Raw genomic sequence first — 17364 nt, 5'->3', positions numbered from 1 at the left:
TTGGTCCTCCCTTTCCTCTGAGTTCTGCTGGAAGCTGCCTGCATGCCACCAAACTAATGAAAACAATTTAATCAGCATGCTTTCCCTCAAAACTCTTCAGATGGGTAATACCACTTAGGAAGAAACCACTGGCAATGTCATAGGAAGTTGTATTTAAATTTAAGAGAAAGAAGTTTCATTTAGAACTTGCTAAATGAAGACATGCTGGGAAATAAGAGCCCTCAACTGAGGAGCCAGCTGCCTTTCTTGCTGCCGCAGCAAAGAGCTACTATATGGGGCCAAAAGGAAAGGGTGTGTGATTAAAATGGAGGAGGTCACGGAGGGCAGATGACCAGTTGACCAACAGGGAGCCAATGATCGGGACAGGTGGGAAAGATAATATCAGCAAAACGCTGAAAGAGGAACGTCAAGTGAAAGCCATTCAGTCCATATCGCTGGTCATTTAAAATGTTTAGTACCTGGGAGTTTATAACACATGGGGATAAAAGAATTGACAGAGGGCTCTTTAAGTTTCCTAACCCACTAGCAGAAGTCCCTGGGTGGTGCAAACAGTTAACATGCTCAAAAGATTGGAGGCTTGGCTAAAACCATGCCTGAAGCCAACTCTTCAGACAAAGATTAGACTGGACTACAAGACATAAAAAGATACTTGGGAACAGTGTGCTTCTTAGCTCAAGTAGATACACGAGACTAGATTGGCAGCTCCTGTCTGGGGGTGAGATGAGAAGGCAGAAAGGGACAGGAGCTGGATGAATAAAAAAAAAAAAAAAATTTTTTTTTTTTTTTTGGATGAATGGACATGGGAAATCTAGGGTGGAAAGGAGGAAGGTGTGGTCACATTATAGGGAGGGCAACTAGGGTCACATAACAATGTATGTATAAATTTTTGTATGAGAAACTAACTTTCACCCAGAGCACAATTAAAAAAAAAAAAAATCCCCTCCCACACACACAAAAAATTCAGCCACTGAGAACCCTGGGGAGCACAGCTCTACCCTGACACACACAGAGACCACCATGAGTTGGAGTCAACTCCATGCCAACTGGTTTTTAACCCACCCATGAGCTCCAGAACCGGACACAGATGACAGGTCCAGCTGGAGGCGGCAGGCCATCGCGCAGACCGACCAGGACAGACGGCCTTGGGTCTCAGTACCTGTCCTCAGGCAGTGGTGAGCCAGCAAGCTTGGCCACCGTGGGGAAGATGTCCATGTTGCTCGTTGGTTCATCCACCTCCTGCCCAGCCTGTATCACGCTGGGCCACCGCAGGATGCCTGGAACCCGAATACCTCCTTCCCAGTTGTTTGCTTTTCCTCCTGAAAGCCGAGAGAGGTAACAGGAAGATTTTAATCTCAACACTCACCTGGTTTATAACGTCGGGCAGTCGATTTCAAAGAACCGAGCATTCTCCTTACACTGAGTCTATCATAATGCTAATAATACTAATAAAACACACGTGAGCCCTGGTGGCGTAGTGCTTAAGAGCTCAGCTGCTAACCAAAAGGTCAGCAGTTCAAATCCACCAGCCGCTCCTCGGAAACCCTATGGGGCAGTTCAACTCTGTCCTACAGGGTCCCCGTGAGTTGGAATGGACTCAAGGGCAATGGGTTTTTAACTACAGAGATGGTGTCCAGCTACCAGTACCGACTGTTCTGCTCAGGGCCACAACAGATGGAATGTGACAGAATGGGAGAAAAATGTGGAATGGAACCCCAAATTCTTAAAAAAAAAAAACCCAGACTTACTGGACTGGTTGAGGCTGGAGGACTCCCTGAGACTATTGCCCTGAGAAAGTCTTCAAATCTTGAAAAAACTAACCCCTGAAGTCACCTTGTAGCTACATAACAGATTGGCTCACAAAATAATGACTATCACCCGTAAGTACTGCGTTCTTCTAAAAAAATCACCTATGTGAAGCCAAACGGTCAACAGTGACTTTAAAACAAAGGTGAGAATGTTAAGGGGACAGGGAAACTAGATTAATAGAAACAGAACAACCAGAATGGAAATAACGACAATGTTCACGCATTGTGGAGAACATAACTAATGCCACTGAACGATTTGCTTAGAAATTGTTGAATGGGATCCTAAACTGCTGTGTAAATCTTCACCGAAAACACAATAAACTATTATTAAAGAAACAAATAAGCATAATACTGTCTACTGTGTGTTTTGGTGAAGAAAGTAATAGACATGGCACGGTCACTGCTATGCAAGGGATACTGAAGCGACTTTTCCTTTCTTAAAGGTAACTTCTATAGCTGTAGATTGTAGACTGAATTCATTTTACAGACAAGATCTACAAATTGCATGCATACATATGTTTTATCTGCACAGATGTTTAGGAAGAATTCATATATGAATTCACATAAGAGTCTGCAGGGTTTTTAGCATCTTCCTTAAAAAGCTAAAACTCTTTCCCTTTATCTTTTCAGCATCACCTTGAGGTGCTTATCTGACAAACACTATTATTCTTGCTTCACAGACCTCATATCCAAGACATGGAAATTTTAAATAATTTGCCAAAATTCATACAAGCTGTCAAAGGCAGAGCTGTGAGAGGAATCTCAGTATGTGAGTTACGGCCTGGTTATCCCTCAATAGATCAAGCTCATATCATCACTGCACCTTAAATATAACCACCATGAAAAAAGCACTTGATGGCTACACATCCAAAACGGACTAGCCGCATTAATGGCTTTTATATATACTGAGTAGCCCATAAGCGGCACAAACAGTTAAGCGCCCAGCTACTAACTGAAACGTTGAAGTTTCCAGCCCACCCAGAAGCACCTCAGAAGAAAAGCCTGCCTATCTACTTCTGAAAAATCAGCCATTGACAACCCTATGGAGCACAGTTCTACTTTGACACACTTGGGGGCACCATGAGTCGAAATCTACTTGAAGGTGATTCATTTTTAAAAATTTTTTGCCTATTGGTTAAAATAAAGCTGAGTAAATAATTGAGAAGGTAGATCAAAATAATAAAAAAGCTCTCTTTAAACATTTATCTTCTAGGTGCAAGGTAGCCTTGTAGACTGGATGCTGGAGCAGACACAGGTCATCCTTGGAAAAACTGGTGAAATCTGAATAATGTGTGTAGTCTAGTTAGTGACGTACCAAGATTCATTTCTTAGTTTTGACAAATACAGGGTGGTTCTGTAAGATGTTAACATTAGGGGAAGCTGGGTGAAGGGTATGCAGGAGCTGTTGTAATACCTTTGCAATTCTTCTATAAATCTAAACTTACTCCAAAATAAATGGCATTTATGTCACATGCAACTTTTATGTATATATGAATATTTTATATTATCTGCATATATTTTATATATATGATATACATAAGAAGCCCTGATAGTGCAATGGCGAGGAGCTTGACTGTCAACTGAAAGGTTGGTGGTTTGAACCCACCCAGTAGCTCCTTAGGAGAAATACCTGGCAATCTGCTGCCATAAAGATCATAGCCTAGGAAATCCCATGGAGCAGTTCTACTCTGTTCTGTGGAGTCGCTATGGATCAGATGGATTCAATGACACCTAATAACTCTCCCTCTCTCTCTCTACATAATCTGAAAACTAGCTGTGGATGGGACCATATATACGTAGCCTAGTCCTGCGCCATTTTTATGACTGTTGGTGTGCTGCAGTCCATTGTGGCGACCACTGTGTGTGTGTGATTACATACAGACACACATATAGTTCCATCCACAGCTAGTTTTCAGATTATAGATGATTATATGTGTGATACGTTCCATAGGGAACATTTGAACCCACCTGATAACACTGTCAACTTAGACTTCATAATGTATATTTACAAGTCAAAGAAATGCATCAATGAACATAATCTCATACGCTGTGCTAAAGCCATAAAAGGAGTATTTTTTACAACACCAATGGTAAAATACATAAACATATATATTGAAAACTTTTCACAGACGATAAACACACCTCTGCAGACCCTGCCTATGGAGAAGCATGTTTTATGAAGTACGATCACACGGTCCCAGGCATGTACTGATGAGTAAATACCCTTGCTCGTCCCATGGTGTAACTTTCAGTCTTGTTCTGCCGTCACGTTTCGTGAAAAGGCATATGTACCACACATGCCCGTCAGAATTACCCAGAACAGCACACTGCTCTCCCGGGCACTGCTACCCACCATTATCACTAAATGGGGTTCACAGGAAGTCCACCCCAAGACCTGGAGTCAACGGGATGAACAATGGATACTTGATCCATCCAGCAGATGGCTGGAGTAACGATGGACTTTAGCTCATATGAGGCACTACTCAAGCTCATTATATGCATAATGATACTAAATACTAGACTTTACCGATTCTCAGAACCACACTGTCTTTGTTAGTCGCCATCCAGTCAGCTCTGACTCATGATGACTCAATGTACAACAGAACAAAATGTTACCCAATCCTGCACCATCTTCATGATTGTTGGTATGCTCCAGTCCATTGTGGCAACCACTGTGTATTCGGAGTGCCTTTCAACCTAGGGGGCTCACCTTTCTGTACTGCATCAAACAATATTTGGTTACAATTCATAGGGTTTTTCACTGGCTAGTTATCAGATGTAAATCTGCATGCCTTTCTTCCTAGTGTGTCTTAGTCTGGAAGCCCCGGTGAAACCTATCTACCATGGGTGAACCTTTTGGGATTTGAAATACCGGTGGCATAGCTTCCAGTATCATAGCATCACGCAAGCCACCAGAGTATGACAAACTGACAGATGAGCAATGGTAGAAACCATATAGCAGGACACAAAGCTATATGAATGGTGAGCTCTACCCTACAGATGCTCAGATGGACCCACAGATCACTCTGGGCGCCATTAAAAAAGACAGACCATCTTTTTTACCTCGGATACCTGCCCCAAGTAGTGCACTAGTAGACTTTCAGTTGAGTTACCAGGAACAATTAAAAAAAAATAGGAACAATTAGGTAGGAAAAATGGAGATGGAATTGGGGGATAGGAAAAAAAAATTTGAGGAATCTGATTTTTTTTTTTTTCCCGGAGATTTATGAGAAAAGGGCATGCTCTAAATTTAAGAGGTGGTGGAGTAACTGTCATACTTGTAACATTTTGATGGCATGTTGCCATGATGGGAAGTCATCGAAGAATAATGGCTGAGTTACTCCATCTCTCTAGGCAAGCGGAGACGCAGAGTCTTACACAATTTACCCCAAGACTCTTGTTAGGAACAGCTGTTTCCAAACAGGGCTTCTATTTTTGTCCTTTCAAAAGCTGCCACACAGCAGGTCAGACGACTTTTAATGGCAAGAGCATATGTGAGCTGTTCTTGGGCTTGATTCGTGAGTGGAGTTTTATGAAAGTCTCCATTTTTCATTTTTTCCTCCGGGGTATCTCTCCACCCAGGATGAAACTGATTCCCTGAATGGCTTTGAACCACATGGGAGCCTGTGATGAGAGCAATTCACACTCATTGGCTTCTCACCCAAGATGCCATATTTTACATTCTCCTTGATGTATGCATTTTAGGGTCTAAAACATGCAAATTATACATGGCAGATATAATCACATTATCAGGGTTTTATCAACCTATTGTCAGTCTGTTCTCAGGGCAAGAATGAAGAACAAGGACCTGCTGATGTCAGTATTCAAATGAGGGATAAATAACTGAAGAGGGTTGCTGTCGTTGTTGTTGAGTCCCACTGAGTCCCACGTACTATGCCCTGTAAACAGGGCACCCTTTCTCACTTCCTGGAAAGTTCCCTTGCTCTTTTTTTTTTTTTTTTGGTAATTGTGACAGGGTCAATGTGTTCTACTTATGGCAAGGACATGAATTTTGGGGGGGGGCCAGAGGGTGAGATGTAACGGATTAAATTGTGTCCCCTCAAAATATGTGTTGTAAATCCTAACTTCTATGCCTGTGGTTGGAGCCCTAGTGGTGCAGTGGTTAAGAGCTTCGCTGCTCACCAAGAGTCGGCAGTTTGAACCCACCAGGCACTCCTGGGAAATCCTATTGATAGCCAACACAGCCAGGATCTGCTTACCTGCTCTTCCTTCCATTAGCAAACAAAACTTTAGGTGAGGGCGAGGGGTATGGCTCAACTGGGAGCAGGCTACCTCCTGTCCATTGTCCTCAAAGCACTGGGTGTGGCTCAGTCCAGTCGAACCCAGTTTACTAGCCTACATGCTAAAGAAAAAAACGCAATTTGTCTTATGTGCCTGCAGGCCAAGATAACCTATGTAGTCCATAACGTTTGTATGTACTTCCTTGTGAGACACAACATAAAAAGTTCTGCCTCCCTTTGTTAGGGATGCTTGATTTGAGGTATATACCGCCTTGCTCCTTGCCTTCCCACTTGCAATAAATGCTCTTCCTCCCTCCTCACCTGGGTGCCAAGCAGGAGCAGCTTTGGGTAACACTATGGGGCAGTTCTACTTTGTCCTACAGGGTCACTATGAGTCGGAACTGGCTCGACAGTAATGGGTTTGGTTTGGGTTTGGGTATGCCTGTGGTTATAATCCCATTTGGGAATGGGTTGTCTTTGATATGTTAATGAGACAGGATTAGTGTAGGGTGTGTTTTGAGTCTATCTCTTCTGAGGTATAAAAAAACCAAAAACCAAACCCAGCACCGTCGAGTGTCGATTCCGACTCATAGCGACCCCATAGGACAGAGTAGAACTGCCCCATAGGGTTTCCAAGGAGCGCCTAGCAGATTCGAACTCCTGTCCCTTTGGTTAGCAGCCGTAGCACTTAACCACTACACCACCAGGGTTTCCTTTTGAGGTATAAGGGAGATTAAACAAGCAATGGAGAGAAGCAGAGATACGGGAAGAGAGATACCAAGCTACATGAAGATCACCCAGGAGCAGAAGCTCAAAGAGACAAGGACCTTCCCCCAGAGCTGAAAGAGAGAAAGAGAGAGACAGAGACAGAGAGAGCCTTCCCCTAGAGCTGGCACCCTAAATTCAGACTAAACTGTGAGAAAATCTTTTTCTGTTTGTTAAAGCCACCAATGAATGGTTTTTCTGTTACAGCAGCACTAGATAACTAAGATAATAATATTTTACTGTGTTTTCAGTGAAGTTTTACACAGCAGTTTAGGTTCCCATTCAGCAATTTCTACACGAATTGTTCAGCAACACTGGTCACATTCTTCACAATGTGTGAACATTCTCATTACTTCCCTTCTGGTTGTTCTGTTTCCATGCATCTAGTTTCCCTTCCTTCTTACATTCTCATCTTTGTTTTAAAATAATTGTTGAGGATTGTTCCCTTGCTCTTGATGTATGCCCTGCCTGGATTTGCCTCTCACTCCCAAATCATTTCTATCAACCCTTGAGAGCCTGGTCTACACGCCCCTTCCATTTCATTAAGCCTTGCATGATCACCACTGTGGACAATGTCTTCTTTCTTTCAGTTTCTAAGGCATTTCTCAAACTTTTATGGGATGTTGTAGCTGTTGTCAGGTGCTGTCAAGATGATTCTGACTCATAGTGGCCCCATGTGATAGAGTAGAACAGCCTCTTAGGGTTTTCTTGGCTGTAATCTTTATGGAAGCAGACCGGCAGGTCTTTCTCCTGTGGAGAGACTGGGTGGTTTGAACCCCCAACCTTTCAATCAGCAGCAATTAATTCTATGACTGTCTTATCACTCCTGGACCAATAGTACTTGAGAGCAGACTCTATCTAATTCACTGTTGAATCAACTGAGGTACCTTACAAATGGACAGTGCTCAACATCTGTTTTTGAATGAATGAAATAATGAGTTAATCAAGATAGATTATTGCTAGGAAAAAAAAAAGCCATACAGATGAGTGCTGCTATGGATTAAATTTTGTCCCCCAAAAATGTGTGTCAACTTGGCTAGGCCATGATTTCCAGTATTGTGTGGTTGTCCACCATTTTATCATCATGTGATTTTCCTATGTGTTGTAAATCCTATCTCTATGATGCTAATGAGGCAGGATTAGTGGCAGTTTTGTTAATGAGGCAGGACTCAATCTACAAGAGCGTATCTTGAGTCAATCTCTTTTGACATATAAAAGAGAGAAGTGAGCAGAGAGACAAGGGGACCTCAGTACCACCAGGAAAGAAGAGCCAGGAGCAGAGCATGTCCTTTGGACCCAGGGTCCCTGTGCTGAGAAGCTCCTAGACCAGGAGAAGATTGATGACAAGGGCCCTCCCCCAGATGTAAGACAGAGAGAAAGGCTTCCCCTGGAGCTGGTACCCAAATTTGGACTTCTAGCCTCCTAGGCTGTGAGAGAATAAGTTTCTCTTTGCTAAAGCCATTCACTTGTGGCGTTTCACTTATAGCAGCACCAGATGACTAAGAAATATGAATCACAAATTCATATTTCCAATGTCTTCTCATCCCTGAACTTTGCTAGGTGATTTTCATTTCCTCCATCAGTTCTGTAACCCAAAAGATCTCTTCGCTCCTCCAGAGTCTTACCAAACTCTGAACATCACCTTCCATTTCATCTAGGAAAAAGACCTCAAGAGCATGAACTACTTCAACTCCCTGCCCTCAGAGACCCCAATATATATATTGCTGACACATCCTTCCCACTTTTCCACCTCTTTGTCCCCAAATCCCCTCAGCCTTCCTCGCCCAGAACCATGCCCGATCACAGCGCTTCAATATGCTTCTTCTGAAAGTAAGACATTCACACACCCCATTATTCGACCACGCCTCCTGCCTTTGATGTGGCTTTCTCAACAATGCACCAAGACACTGCAATGTTTATCTTTGTGGTATTAATGCCATAACATTTTGTCCACTAAAGCCAATGCAATCAAATCAGCTGTCTCTGCCTTGTCCAAGGCTGATTATTCAGCAGTTTGGTTCCCTGCTTAAGTGTCAGCCCCTATCTCTCCAAGCAGCACTTCAGTTTTAGGGGTGTTTGCTGATTCTATCCTATCTGTTATGTCCCCACTCCCAGCTGAGAACACATAAAGCACCATCCCAATCACTTTTTTGCCAAAACCCTGAATTACGTGGTCTTCCCCAGAAAGACAGCAGTCCTCACTGAAAACGTCTATTCTGTGTAAATGCAGACTTCTCAGATTTGTGCTTCTTAGAAGAAACCCTACTGGGATGTTACCCCGAAACGAGGATGGCGAGACTTTGTCTGGCTTACTTTGGACACGTCATCAGAAAAGACCAATTGTCAGAAAATGACACCATTTTGGTAAAACAGAGGGTGAAAGAAAACGAGGAAAGCCCTCCATGAGGTGGGCTGACACAAGAGCCTCAACAACGGGCTCAGACACATCAGTGATCGCGGAGATGGCGCACGATCGGGCAACTTTTCATTCTGTCATACATCAGGTCAGCCTGGGTCGGCACCAATTTCATGGCAACTAACAACAATAGGATTGCTATTTTTTTTTTTTACTTTTATTATTATTATTATATTTTTTACTAACTTTTATTAAGCTTCAAGTGAACGTTTACAAATCAAGTCAGTCTGTCACATATAAGTTTACATACATCTTACTCCGTACTCCCACTTGCTCTCCCCCTAATGAGTCGGCCCTTTCAGTCTCTCCTTTCGTGACAATTTTGCCGGCTTCCCTCTCTCTCTATCCTCCCATCCCCTCTCCAGACAAGAGCTGCCAACACAATCTCAAGTGTCCACCTGATATAATTAGCTCACTCTTCATCAGCATCTCTCTCCCACCCACTGACCAGTCCCTTTCATGTCTGATGAGTTGTCTTCGGGGATGGTTCCTGTCCTGTGCCAACAGAACGTCTGGGGACCATGGCCGCCGGGATTCCTCTAGTCTCAGTCAGATCATTAAGTATGGTCTTTTTATGGGAATTTGGGGTCTGCATCCCACTGATCTCCTGCTCCCTCAGGGGTTCTCTGTTGTGCTCCCTGACAGGGCAGTCATCGATTGTGGCCGGGCACCAACTAGTTCTTCTGGTCTCAGGATGATGTAGGTCTCTGGTTTATGTGGCCCTTTCTGTCTCTTGGGCTCTTAGTTGCCGTGTGACCTTGGTGTTCTTCATTTTCCTTTGCTCCAGGTGGGTTGAGACCAATTGATGCATCTTAGATGGCCGCTTGTTAGCATTTAAGACCCCAGATGCCACATTTCAAAGTGGGATTCAGAATGTTTTCATAATAGAATTATTTTGCCAATTGACTTAGAAGTCCCCTTAAACCATGGTCCCCAAACCCCCGCCCTTGCTCCGCTGACCTTTGAAGCATTCATTTTATCCTGGAAACTTCTTTGCTTTTGGTCCAGTCCAATTGAGCTGACCTTCCATGTATTGAGTGTTGTCCTTCCCTTCACCTAAAGCAGTTCTTATCTACTAATTAATCAATAAAAAACCCTCTCCCCCCTCCCTCCCTCCCCACCTCGTAACCACAAAAGTATGTGTTCTTCTCAGTTTATACTATTTCTCAAGATCTTATAATAGTGGTCTTATACAATATTTGTCCTTTTGCCTCTGACTAATTTCACTCAGCATAATGCCTTCCAGGTTCCTCCATGTTATGAAATGTTTCAGAGATTCATCACTGTTCTTTATCGAAGCGTAGTATTCCATTGTGTGAATATACCACAATTTATTTACCCATTCATCTGTTGATGGACACCTTGGTTGCTTCCAGCTTTTTGCTATTGTAAACAGAGCTGCAATAAACATGGGTGTGCATATATCTGTTTGTGTGAAGGCTCTTGTTTCTCTAGGATATATTCCGAGGAGTGGGATTTCTGGGTTGTATGGTAGTTCTATTTCTAACTGTTGAAGATAACGCCAGATAGATTTCCAAAGTGGTTGTACCATTTTACATTCACACCAGCAGTGTATAAGAGTTCCAATCTCTCCGCAGTCTCTCCAACATTTATTATGTTGTGTTTTTTGGATTAATGCCAGCCTTGTTGGAGTGAGATGGAATCTCATTGTAGTTTTAATCTGCATTTCTCTAATGGCTAATGATCGTGAGCATTTTCTCATGTATCTGTTGGCTGCCTGAATATCTTCTTTAGTGAAGTGTGTGTTCATCTCCTTTGCCCACTTCTTGATTGGGTTGTTTGTCTTTTTGTGGTTGAGTTTTGATAGAGTCATGTAGATTTTAGAGATCAGGCGCTGGTCGGAGATGTCATAGCTGAAAATTCCTTCCCAGTCTGTAGGTGGTCTTTTTACTCTTTTGGTGAAGTCTTTAGATGAGCATAGGTGTTTGATTTTTAGGAGCTCCCAGTTATCGGGTTTCTCTTCATCATTTTTGGTAATGTTTTGTATTCTGTTTATGCCTTGTATTGGGGCTCCTAGGGTTGTCCGTATTTTTTCTTCCATGATCTTTATCGTTTTAGTCTTTATGTTTAGGTCTTTGATCCACCTGGAGTTAGTTTTTGTGCATGGTGTGAGGTATGGGTCCTGTTTCATTTTTTTTGCAAATGGATATCCAGTTATGCCAGCACCATTCGTTAAAAACACTATGTTTTCCCCAATTAACTGACACTGGGCCTTTGTCAAATATCAGCTGCTCATACGTGGATGGATCTATGTCTGGGTTCTCAATTCTGTTCCATTGGTCTATGTGCCTGCTGTTGTACCAGTACCAGGCTGTTTTGACTACTGTGGCTGTATAATAGCTTCTGAAATCAGGTAGAGTGAGGCCTCCCACTTTCTTCTTCTTTTTCAGTAATGCTTTGCTTATCCGGCGCTTCTTTCCCTTCCATATGAAATTGGTGATTTGTTTCTCTATCCCCTTAAAATATGACATTGGAATTTGGATCGGAAGTGCGTTATATGTATAGATGGCTTTTGGTAGAATAGACATTTTTACTATGTTAAGTCTTCCTATCCATGAGCAAGGTATGTTTTTCCACTTAAGTATGTCCTTTTGAATTTCTTGTAGTAGAGCTTTGTAGTTTTCTTTGTATAGGTCTTTTACATCCTTGGTAAGATTTATTCCTAAGTATTTTATCTTCTTGGGGGCTACTGTGAACGGTATTGATTTGGTGATTTCCTCTTCGGTGTTCTTTTTGTTGATGTAGAGGAATCCAAGTGATTTTTGTATGTTTATTTTATAGCCTGAGACTCTGCCAAACTCTTCTATTAGTTTCAGTAGTTTTCTGGAGGATTCCTTAGGGTTTTCTGTGTATAAGATCATGTCATCTGCAAAGAGTGATAACTTTACTTCCTCCTTGCCAATCTGGATACCTTTTATTTCTTTGTGTAGCCTAATTGCCCTGGCTAGGACTTCTAGCACAATGTTGAATAAGAGCGGTAATAAAGGGCATCCTTGCCTGGTTCCCGTTCTCAAGGGAAATGCTTTCAGGTTCTCTCCATTTAGAGTGATATTGGCTGTTGGCTTTGCGTAGATGCCCTTTATTATGTTGAGGAATTTTCCTTCCATTCCTATTTTGGTAAGAGTTTTTATCGTGAATGGGTGTTGGACTTTGTCAAATGCCTTTTCTGCACCAATTGATAAGATCATGTGGTTTTTGTCTTTTGTTTTATTTATGTGATGGATTACATTAATGGTTTTTCTGATATTAAACCAGCCTTGCATACCTGGTATAACTCCTACTTGATCAGGGTGAATTATTTTTTTGATGTGTTGTTGGATTCTATTGGCTAGAATTTTGTTGAGGATTTTTGCATCTATGTTCATGAGGGATATAGGTCTATAATTTTCTTTTTTTGTAATGTCTTTACCTGGTTTTGGTATCAGGGAGATGGTGGCTTCATAGAATGAGTTGCGTAGTATTCCGTCCTTTTCTATGCTTTGAAATACCTTCAGTAGTAGTGGTGTTAACTCTTCTCTGAAAGTTTGGTAGAACTCTGCAGTGAAGCCGTCCGGGCCAGGGCTTTTTTTTGTTGGGAGTTTTTTGATTACCGTTTCAATCTCTTTTTTTGTTATGGGTCTATTTAGTTGTTCTACTTCTGAATGTGTTAGTTTAGGTAGGTAGTGTTTTTCCAGGAATTCATCCATTTCTTCTAGGTTTTCAAATTTGTTAGAGTACAATTTTTCGTAATAATCTGAAATGATTCCTTTAATTTCATTTGGTTCTGTTGTGATGTGGTCCTTCTCGTTTCTTATGCAGGTTATTTGTTTCCTTTCCTGTATTTCTTTAGTCAGTCTAGCCAATGGTTTATCAATTTTGTTATTTTTTTCAAAGAACCAGCTTTTGGCTTTGTTAATTCTTTCAATTGTTTTTCTGTTCTCTGATTCATTTAGTTCAGCTCTAATTTCTATTATTTGTTTTCTTCTGGTGCCTGATGGATTCTTTTGTTGCTCACTTTCTATTTGTTCAAGTTGTAGGGACAGTTCTCTGATTTTGGCTCTTTCTTCTTTTTGTATGTGTGCATTTATCGATATAAATTGGACTCTGAGCACTGCTTTGGCTGTGTCCCAGAGGTTTTGATAGGAAGTATTTTCATTCTCGTTGCATTGTATGAATTTCCTTATTCCCTCCTTGATGTCTTCTATAACCCCGTCTTTTTTTCAGGAGGGTATTGTTCAGTTTCCAAGTATTTGATTTCTTTTCCCTAGTTTTTCTGTTATTGATTTATAGTTTTATTGCCTTGTGGTCTGAGAAGATGCTTTGTAATATTTCGATGTTTTGGACTCTGCAAAGGTTTGTTTTATGACCTAATATGTGGTCTATTCTAGAGAATGTTCCATGTGCGCTAGAAAAAAAAGTATACTTTGCAGCGGTTGGGTGGAGAGTTCTGTATAAGTCAATGAGGTCAAGTTGGTTGACTGTTGTAAGTAGGTCTTCCGTGTCTCTATTGAGCTTCTTACTGGATGTCCTGCCCTTCTCCGAAAGTGGTGTGTTGAAGTCTCCTACTATAATTGTGGAGGTGTCTATCTCACTTTTCAATTCTGTTAAAATTTGATTTATGTATCTTGCAGCCCTGTCACTGGGTGCATAAATATTTAATATGGTTATGTCTTCCTGATCAATTGTCCCTTTTATCATTATATAGTGTCCTTCTTTATCCTTTGTGGTGGATTTAAGTCTAAAGTCTATTTTGTCAGAAATTAATATTGCTACTCCTCTTCTTTTTTGCTTGATATATTTTTTCCATCCTTTGAGTTTTAGTTTGTTTGTGTCTCTAAGGTGTGTCTCTTGTAGGCAGCATATAGATGGATCGTGTTTCTTTATCCAGTCCGTGACTCTCTGTCTCTTTATTGGTGCATTTAGTCCATTTACATTCAGTGTAATTATAGATAAATAAGTTTTTAGTGCTGTCATTTTGATGCCTTTTTATGTGTGTTGTTGACAATTTCATTTTTCCACATACTTTTTTGTGCTGAGATGTTTTTCTTAGTAAATTGTGAGATCCTTATTTTCGTAGTGTTTGACTTTATGTTAGTTGAGTTGTTACGTTTTTCTTGGCTTTTATCTTGAGTTATGGAGTTGTTATACCTCTTTGTGGTTACCTTATTATTTACCCCTATTTCTCTAAGTAAAAACCTAACTTGTATTGTTCTATATCGCCTTGTATCGCTCTCCATATGGCAGTTCAATGCCTCCTGTATTTAGTCCCTCTTTTTGATTATTGTGATCTTTTACCTATTGACTTCCATGATTCCCTGTTATGTGTATTTTTTTTAAATTAATCTTAATTTGTTTGTTTTTGTGATTTCCCTATTTGAGTTGATATCAGGACGTTCTGTTTTGTGATCTTGTGTTGTGCTGGTATCTGATATTATTGGTTTTCTGACCAAACAATATCCTTTAGTATTTCTTGTAGCTTTGGTTTGGTTTTTGCAAATTCTCTAAACTTGTGTTTATCTGTAAATATCTTAATTTCGCCTTCATATTTCAGAGAGAGTTTTGTTGGATATATGATCGTTGGCTGGCAGTTCTTCTCCTTCCGTGTTCTGTATATGTCATCCCATTCCCTTCTTGCCTGCATGGTTTCTGCTGAGTAGTCTGAACTTATTCTTATTTATTTTCCCTTGAAGGAGACCTTTCTTTTCTCCCTGGCTGCTTTTAAAATTTTCTCTTTTTCTTTGGTTTTGGCGAGTTTGATGATAATATGTCTTGGTGTTTTTCTTTTTGGATCAGTCTTAAATGGGGTTCGATAAGCATCTTGGATAGATATCCTTTCGTCTTTCATGATGTCAGGGAAGTTTTGTGTCAGGAGTTCTTCAACTATTTTCTCTGTGTTTTCTGTCCCCCCTCCCTGTTCTGGGACTCCAATCACACGCAAGTTATCCTTCTTGATAGATTCCCACATGATTCTTAGGGTTTCTTCATTTTTTTAAATTCTTTTATCTGATTTTTTTTCAGCTATGTTGGTGTTGATTCCCTGGTCCTCCAGATGTCCCAGTCTGCATTCTAATTGCTCGAGTCTGCTCCTCTTACTTCCTATTGCATTGTCTAATTCTGTAATTTTATTGTTAATCTTTTGGATTTCTACATGCTGTCTCTCTATGGACTCTTGCAACTTATTAATTTTTCCACTATGTTCTTGAATAATCTTTTTGAGTTCTTCAACAGTTTTATCAGTGTGTTCCTTGGCTTTTTCTGCAGTTTGCCTTATTTCGTTTCTGATGTCTTGAAGCGTTCTGTAAATTAGTTTTTTATATTCTGTATCTGATAATTCCAGGATTGTATCCTCATTTGGGAAAGATTTTGATTCTTTTGTTTGGGGGGTTGGAGAAGCTGTCATGGTCTGCTTCTTTATGTGGTTTGATATGGACTGCTGTCTCCGAGCCATCACTGGGAAACTAGTTTTTCCAGAAAATCCGCTAAAAAAAAATGCAGTCAGATCCCTATCAGAATTGCCTTTGGATTATAACTGCCACCTTGTTCCCTGTAAGGATGAAAGTCTGAGGTTTGGATCGTATATGCTTGGCTGTAGCTGGTTATGTATTTTTAGTCCAATTAGGGGTGGATTTTTGGTCCCTGGGTTTTTTTTTGTTGTTGTTGTTCCTTCTCTCAGGCCGAAAGAGTGGGTTAGGAAAAGACCAAAAGAAAAAAAAAGGGGGGGGGGCGGGAAGCAAAGCCGCCTCGGAGCCAGAGGAGCCGTTCTCCCTCTGGCTCAGGCAATTCAGATGTTAAGGAAGCCGCCTGGGGAGAGTGGGGGAGGGATCAGAGAGATAGGAGAGTAGCACCTCAGAATATAGCCTGAGTTGCTTGTCTTGCTTGGAATGACTATTATATCTGAGATTCCCGCGGGGCGCGTCGCCTATGTGTGCTGGCTGTGTGGAGATTGCCCCCGGGGGGTCTGGCCTGCTGAAGTCACGGTCAGATCCTTCTCTGCCAGCCCCATGCCCAGCGCCAAGGTTCCCCTGCTGGGACGGTGCTCTCTCGACTCCAAAATCAGTCGCTGCCTCCTGGGGACTTCTCGTCCTGCCAGCCGCGTCGCCGTACCGCCTCCAAGAACCGCCTGGGCCACCTCCCGGGGTTAGTTCAGGTGAGTGGAGCAGCTCCCCGTGCTTGTGCCGTGACCGCGTGTCCCGGCTGGGACGCTGCTCTCCCCGCTCCAAGACCAGTCGCTGCCTCCCAGGGACTTCTCCCACCGGCTGCGTCGCCACGCCGCCTGCGCGAACCGGCTGGTCCCCCTCCCGGGGTGAGTTCAGGGGAGTGGAGTAGCTCTCTGTGCTTGTGCCGTGCCTGAGCCCAGTCAAAATCCCGGCGGGACGGTTCCCCGGCTGGGACGCTGCTCTCCCCGCTCCAAGACCAGTCACTGCCTCCCCGGGACTTCTCCCACCGTCTGTGTCGCCACGCCGCCCGCGCAAACCAGCTGGGCCCCCTCCTGGGGTGAGTTCGGGGGGTAGGGCTGGGCCCCTTGTTTGTGCCATCTGCTCCCCTGGGCTCTGCCCTAAATTGGGCGCGAAAGGTTACCTGACTGGTATGCTGGCTCCAGGCTCTGAAAACAATCGCTGCTTCCCCATATTTGTTCGTTCTCCGTCTCTAAATCTGAGTTTGTTGTTCAGGGTTCGTAGATTGTTATCAATGTGATGGATTCACTTGTTTTTCCGAGTCTTTGTTGCAAGAGGGATCCGAGGTAGCGTCTACCTAGTCCGCCACCTTGGCCCCGCCTCCCAGGATTGCTATTTTAAGAGTTGTTGTTGAAGCCCTGGTGGCACACTGGTTAACAGCTTGGCTGCTAACCAAAAGGTCAGCAGTTCAAATCCACCACCCGCTCCTTGGAAACCCTATGGAGCAGTTCTACTCTGCCCTATAGGGTCACTACGAGTCGGAATTGACTTGATGGCAATGGGTTTGGTCTTTGTTTTTTTTTGTTTTTGGATTTGTTGTTGATAGTTGCCATCTAGTCGATTCAGACTCATGGTGATTCCCTGTGTGTAAAGCAGAACCGCTCTATAGAGTTTTCAAGGCTGTCACCTCTCAGAAGCAGATCAACAGGCCTTTCTTCCGCAGCACCTGAGTGAGTTAGAAC

At 42.4% G+C, this 17364-nt stretch overlaps 1 protein-coding gene across 4 annotated transcripts in view; it reads right to left on the bottom strand.

Moving 5' to 3' along the window:
- The window catches only part of LOC100659001 (steroid sulfatase), a 196239-nt gene that overhangs the window by 38087 nt on the left and 140788 nt on the right, over positions 1 to 17364 (bottom strand). For all 4 annotated transcript variants that reach the window (XM_010600188.3, XM_023539677.2, XM_003420630.4 and 1 more), the window contains exon 9: positions 1157 to 1316. In XM_010600188.3, the coding sequence (XP_010598490.3) occupies positions 1157 to 1316 (160 nt within the window). The remainder of the gene's footprint in view (positions 1 to 1156; positions 1317 to 17364) is intronic.

Source organism: Loxodonta africana, chromosome X, assembly GCF_030014295.1.
Source record: "Loxodonta africana isolate mLoxAfr1 chromosome X, mLoxAfr1.hap2, whole genome shotgun sequence".
Lineage (NCBI taxonomy): Eukaryota > Metazoa > Chordata > Mammalia > Proboscidea > Elephantidae > Loxodonta > Loxodonta africana.
This window is presented reverse-complemented; position numbering and strand designations above follow the sequence as displayed.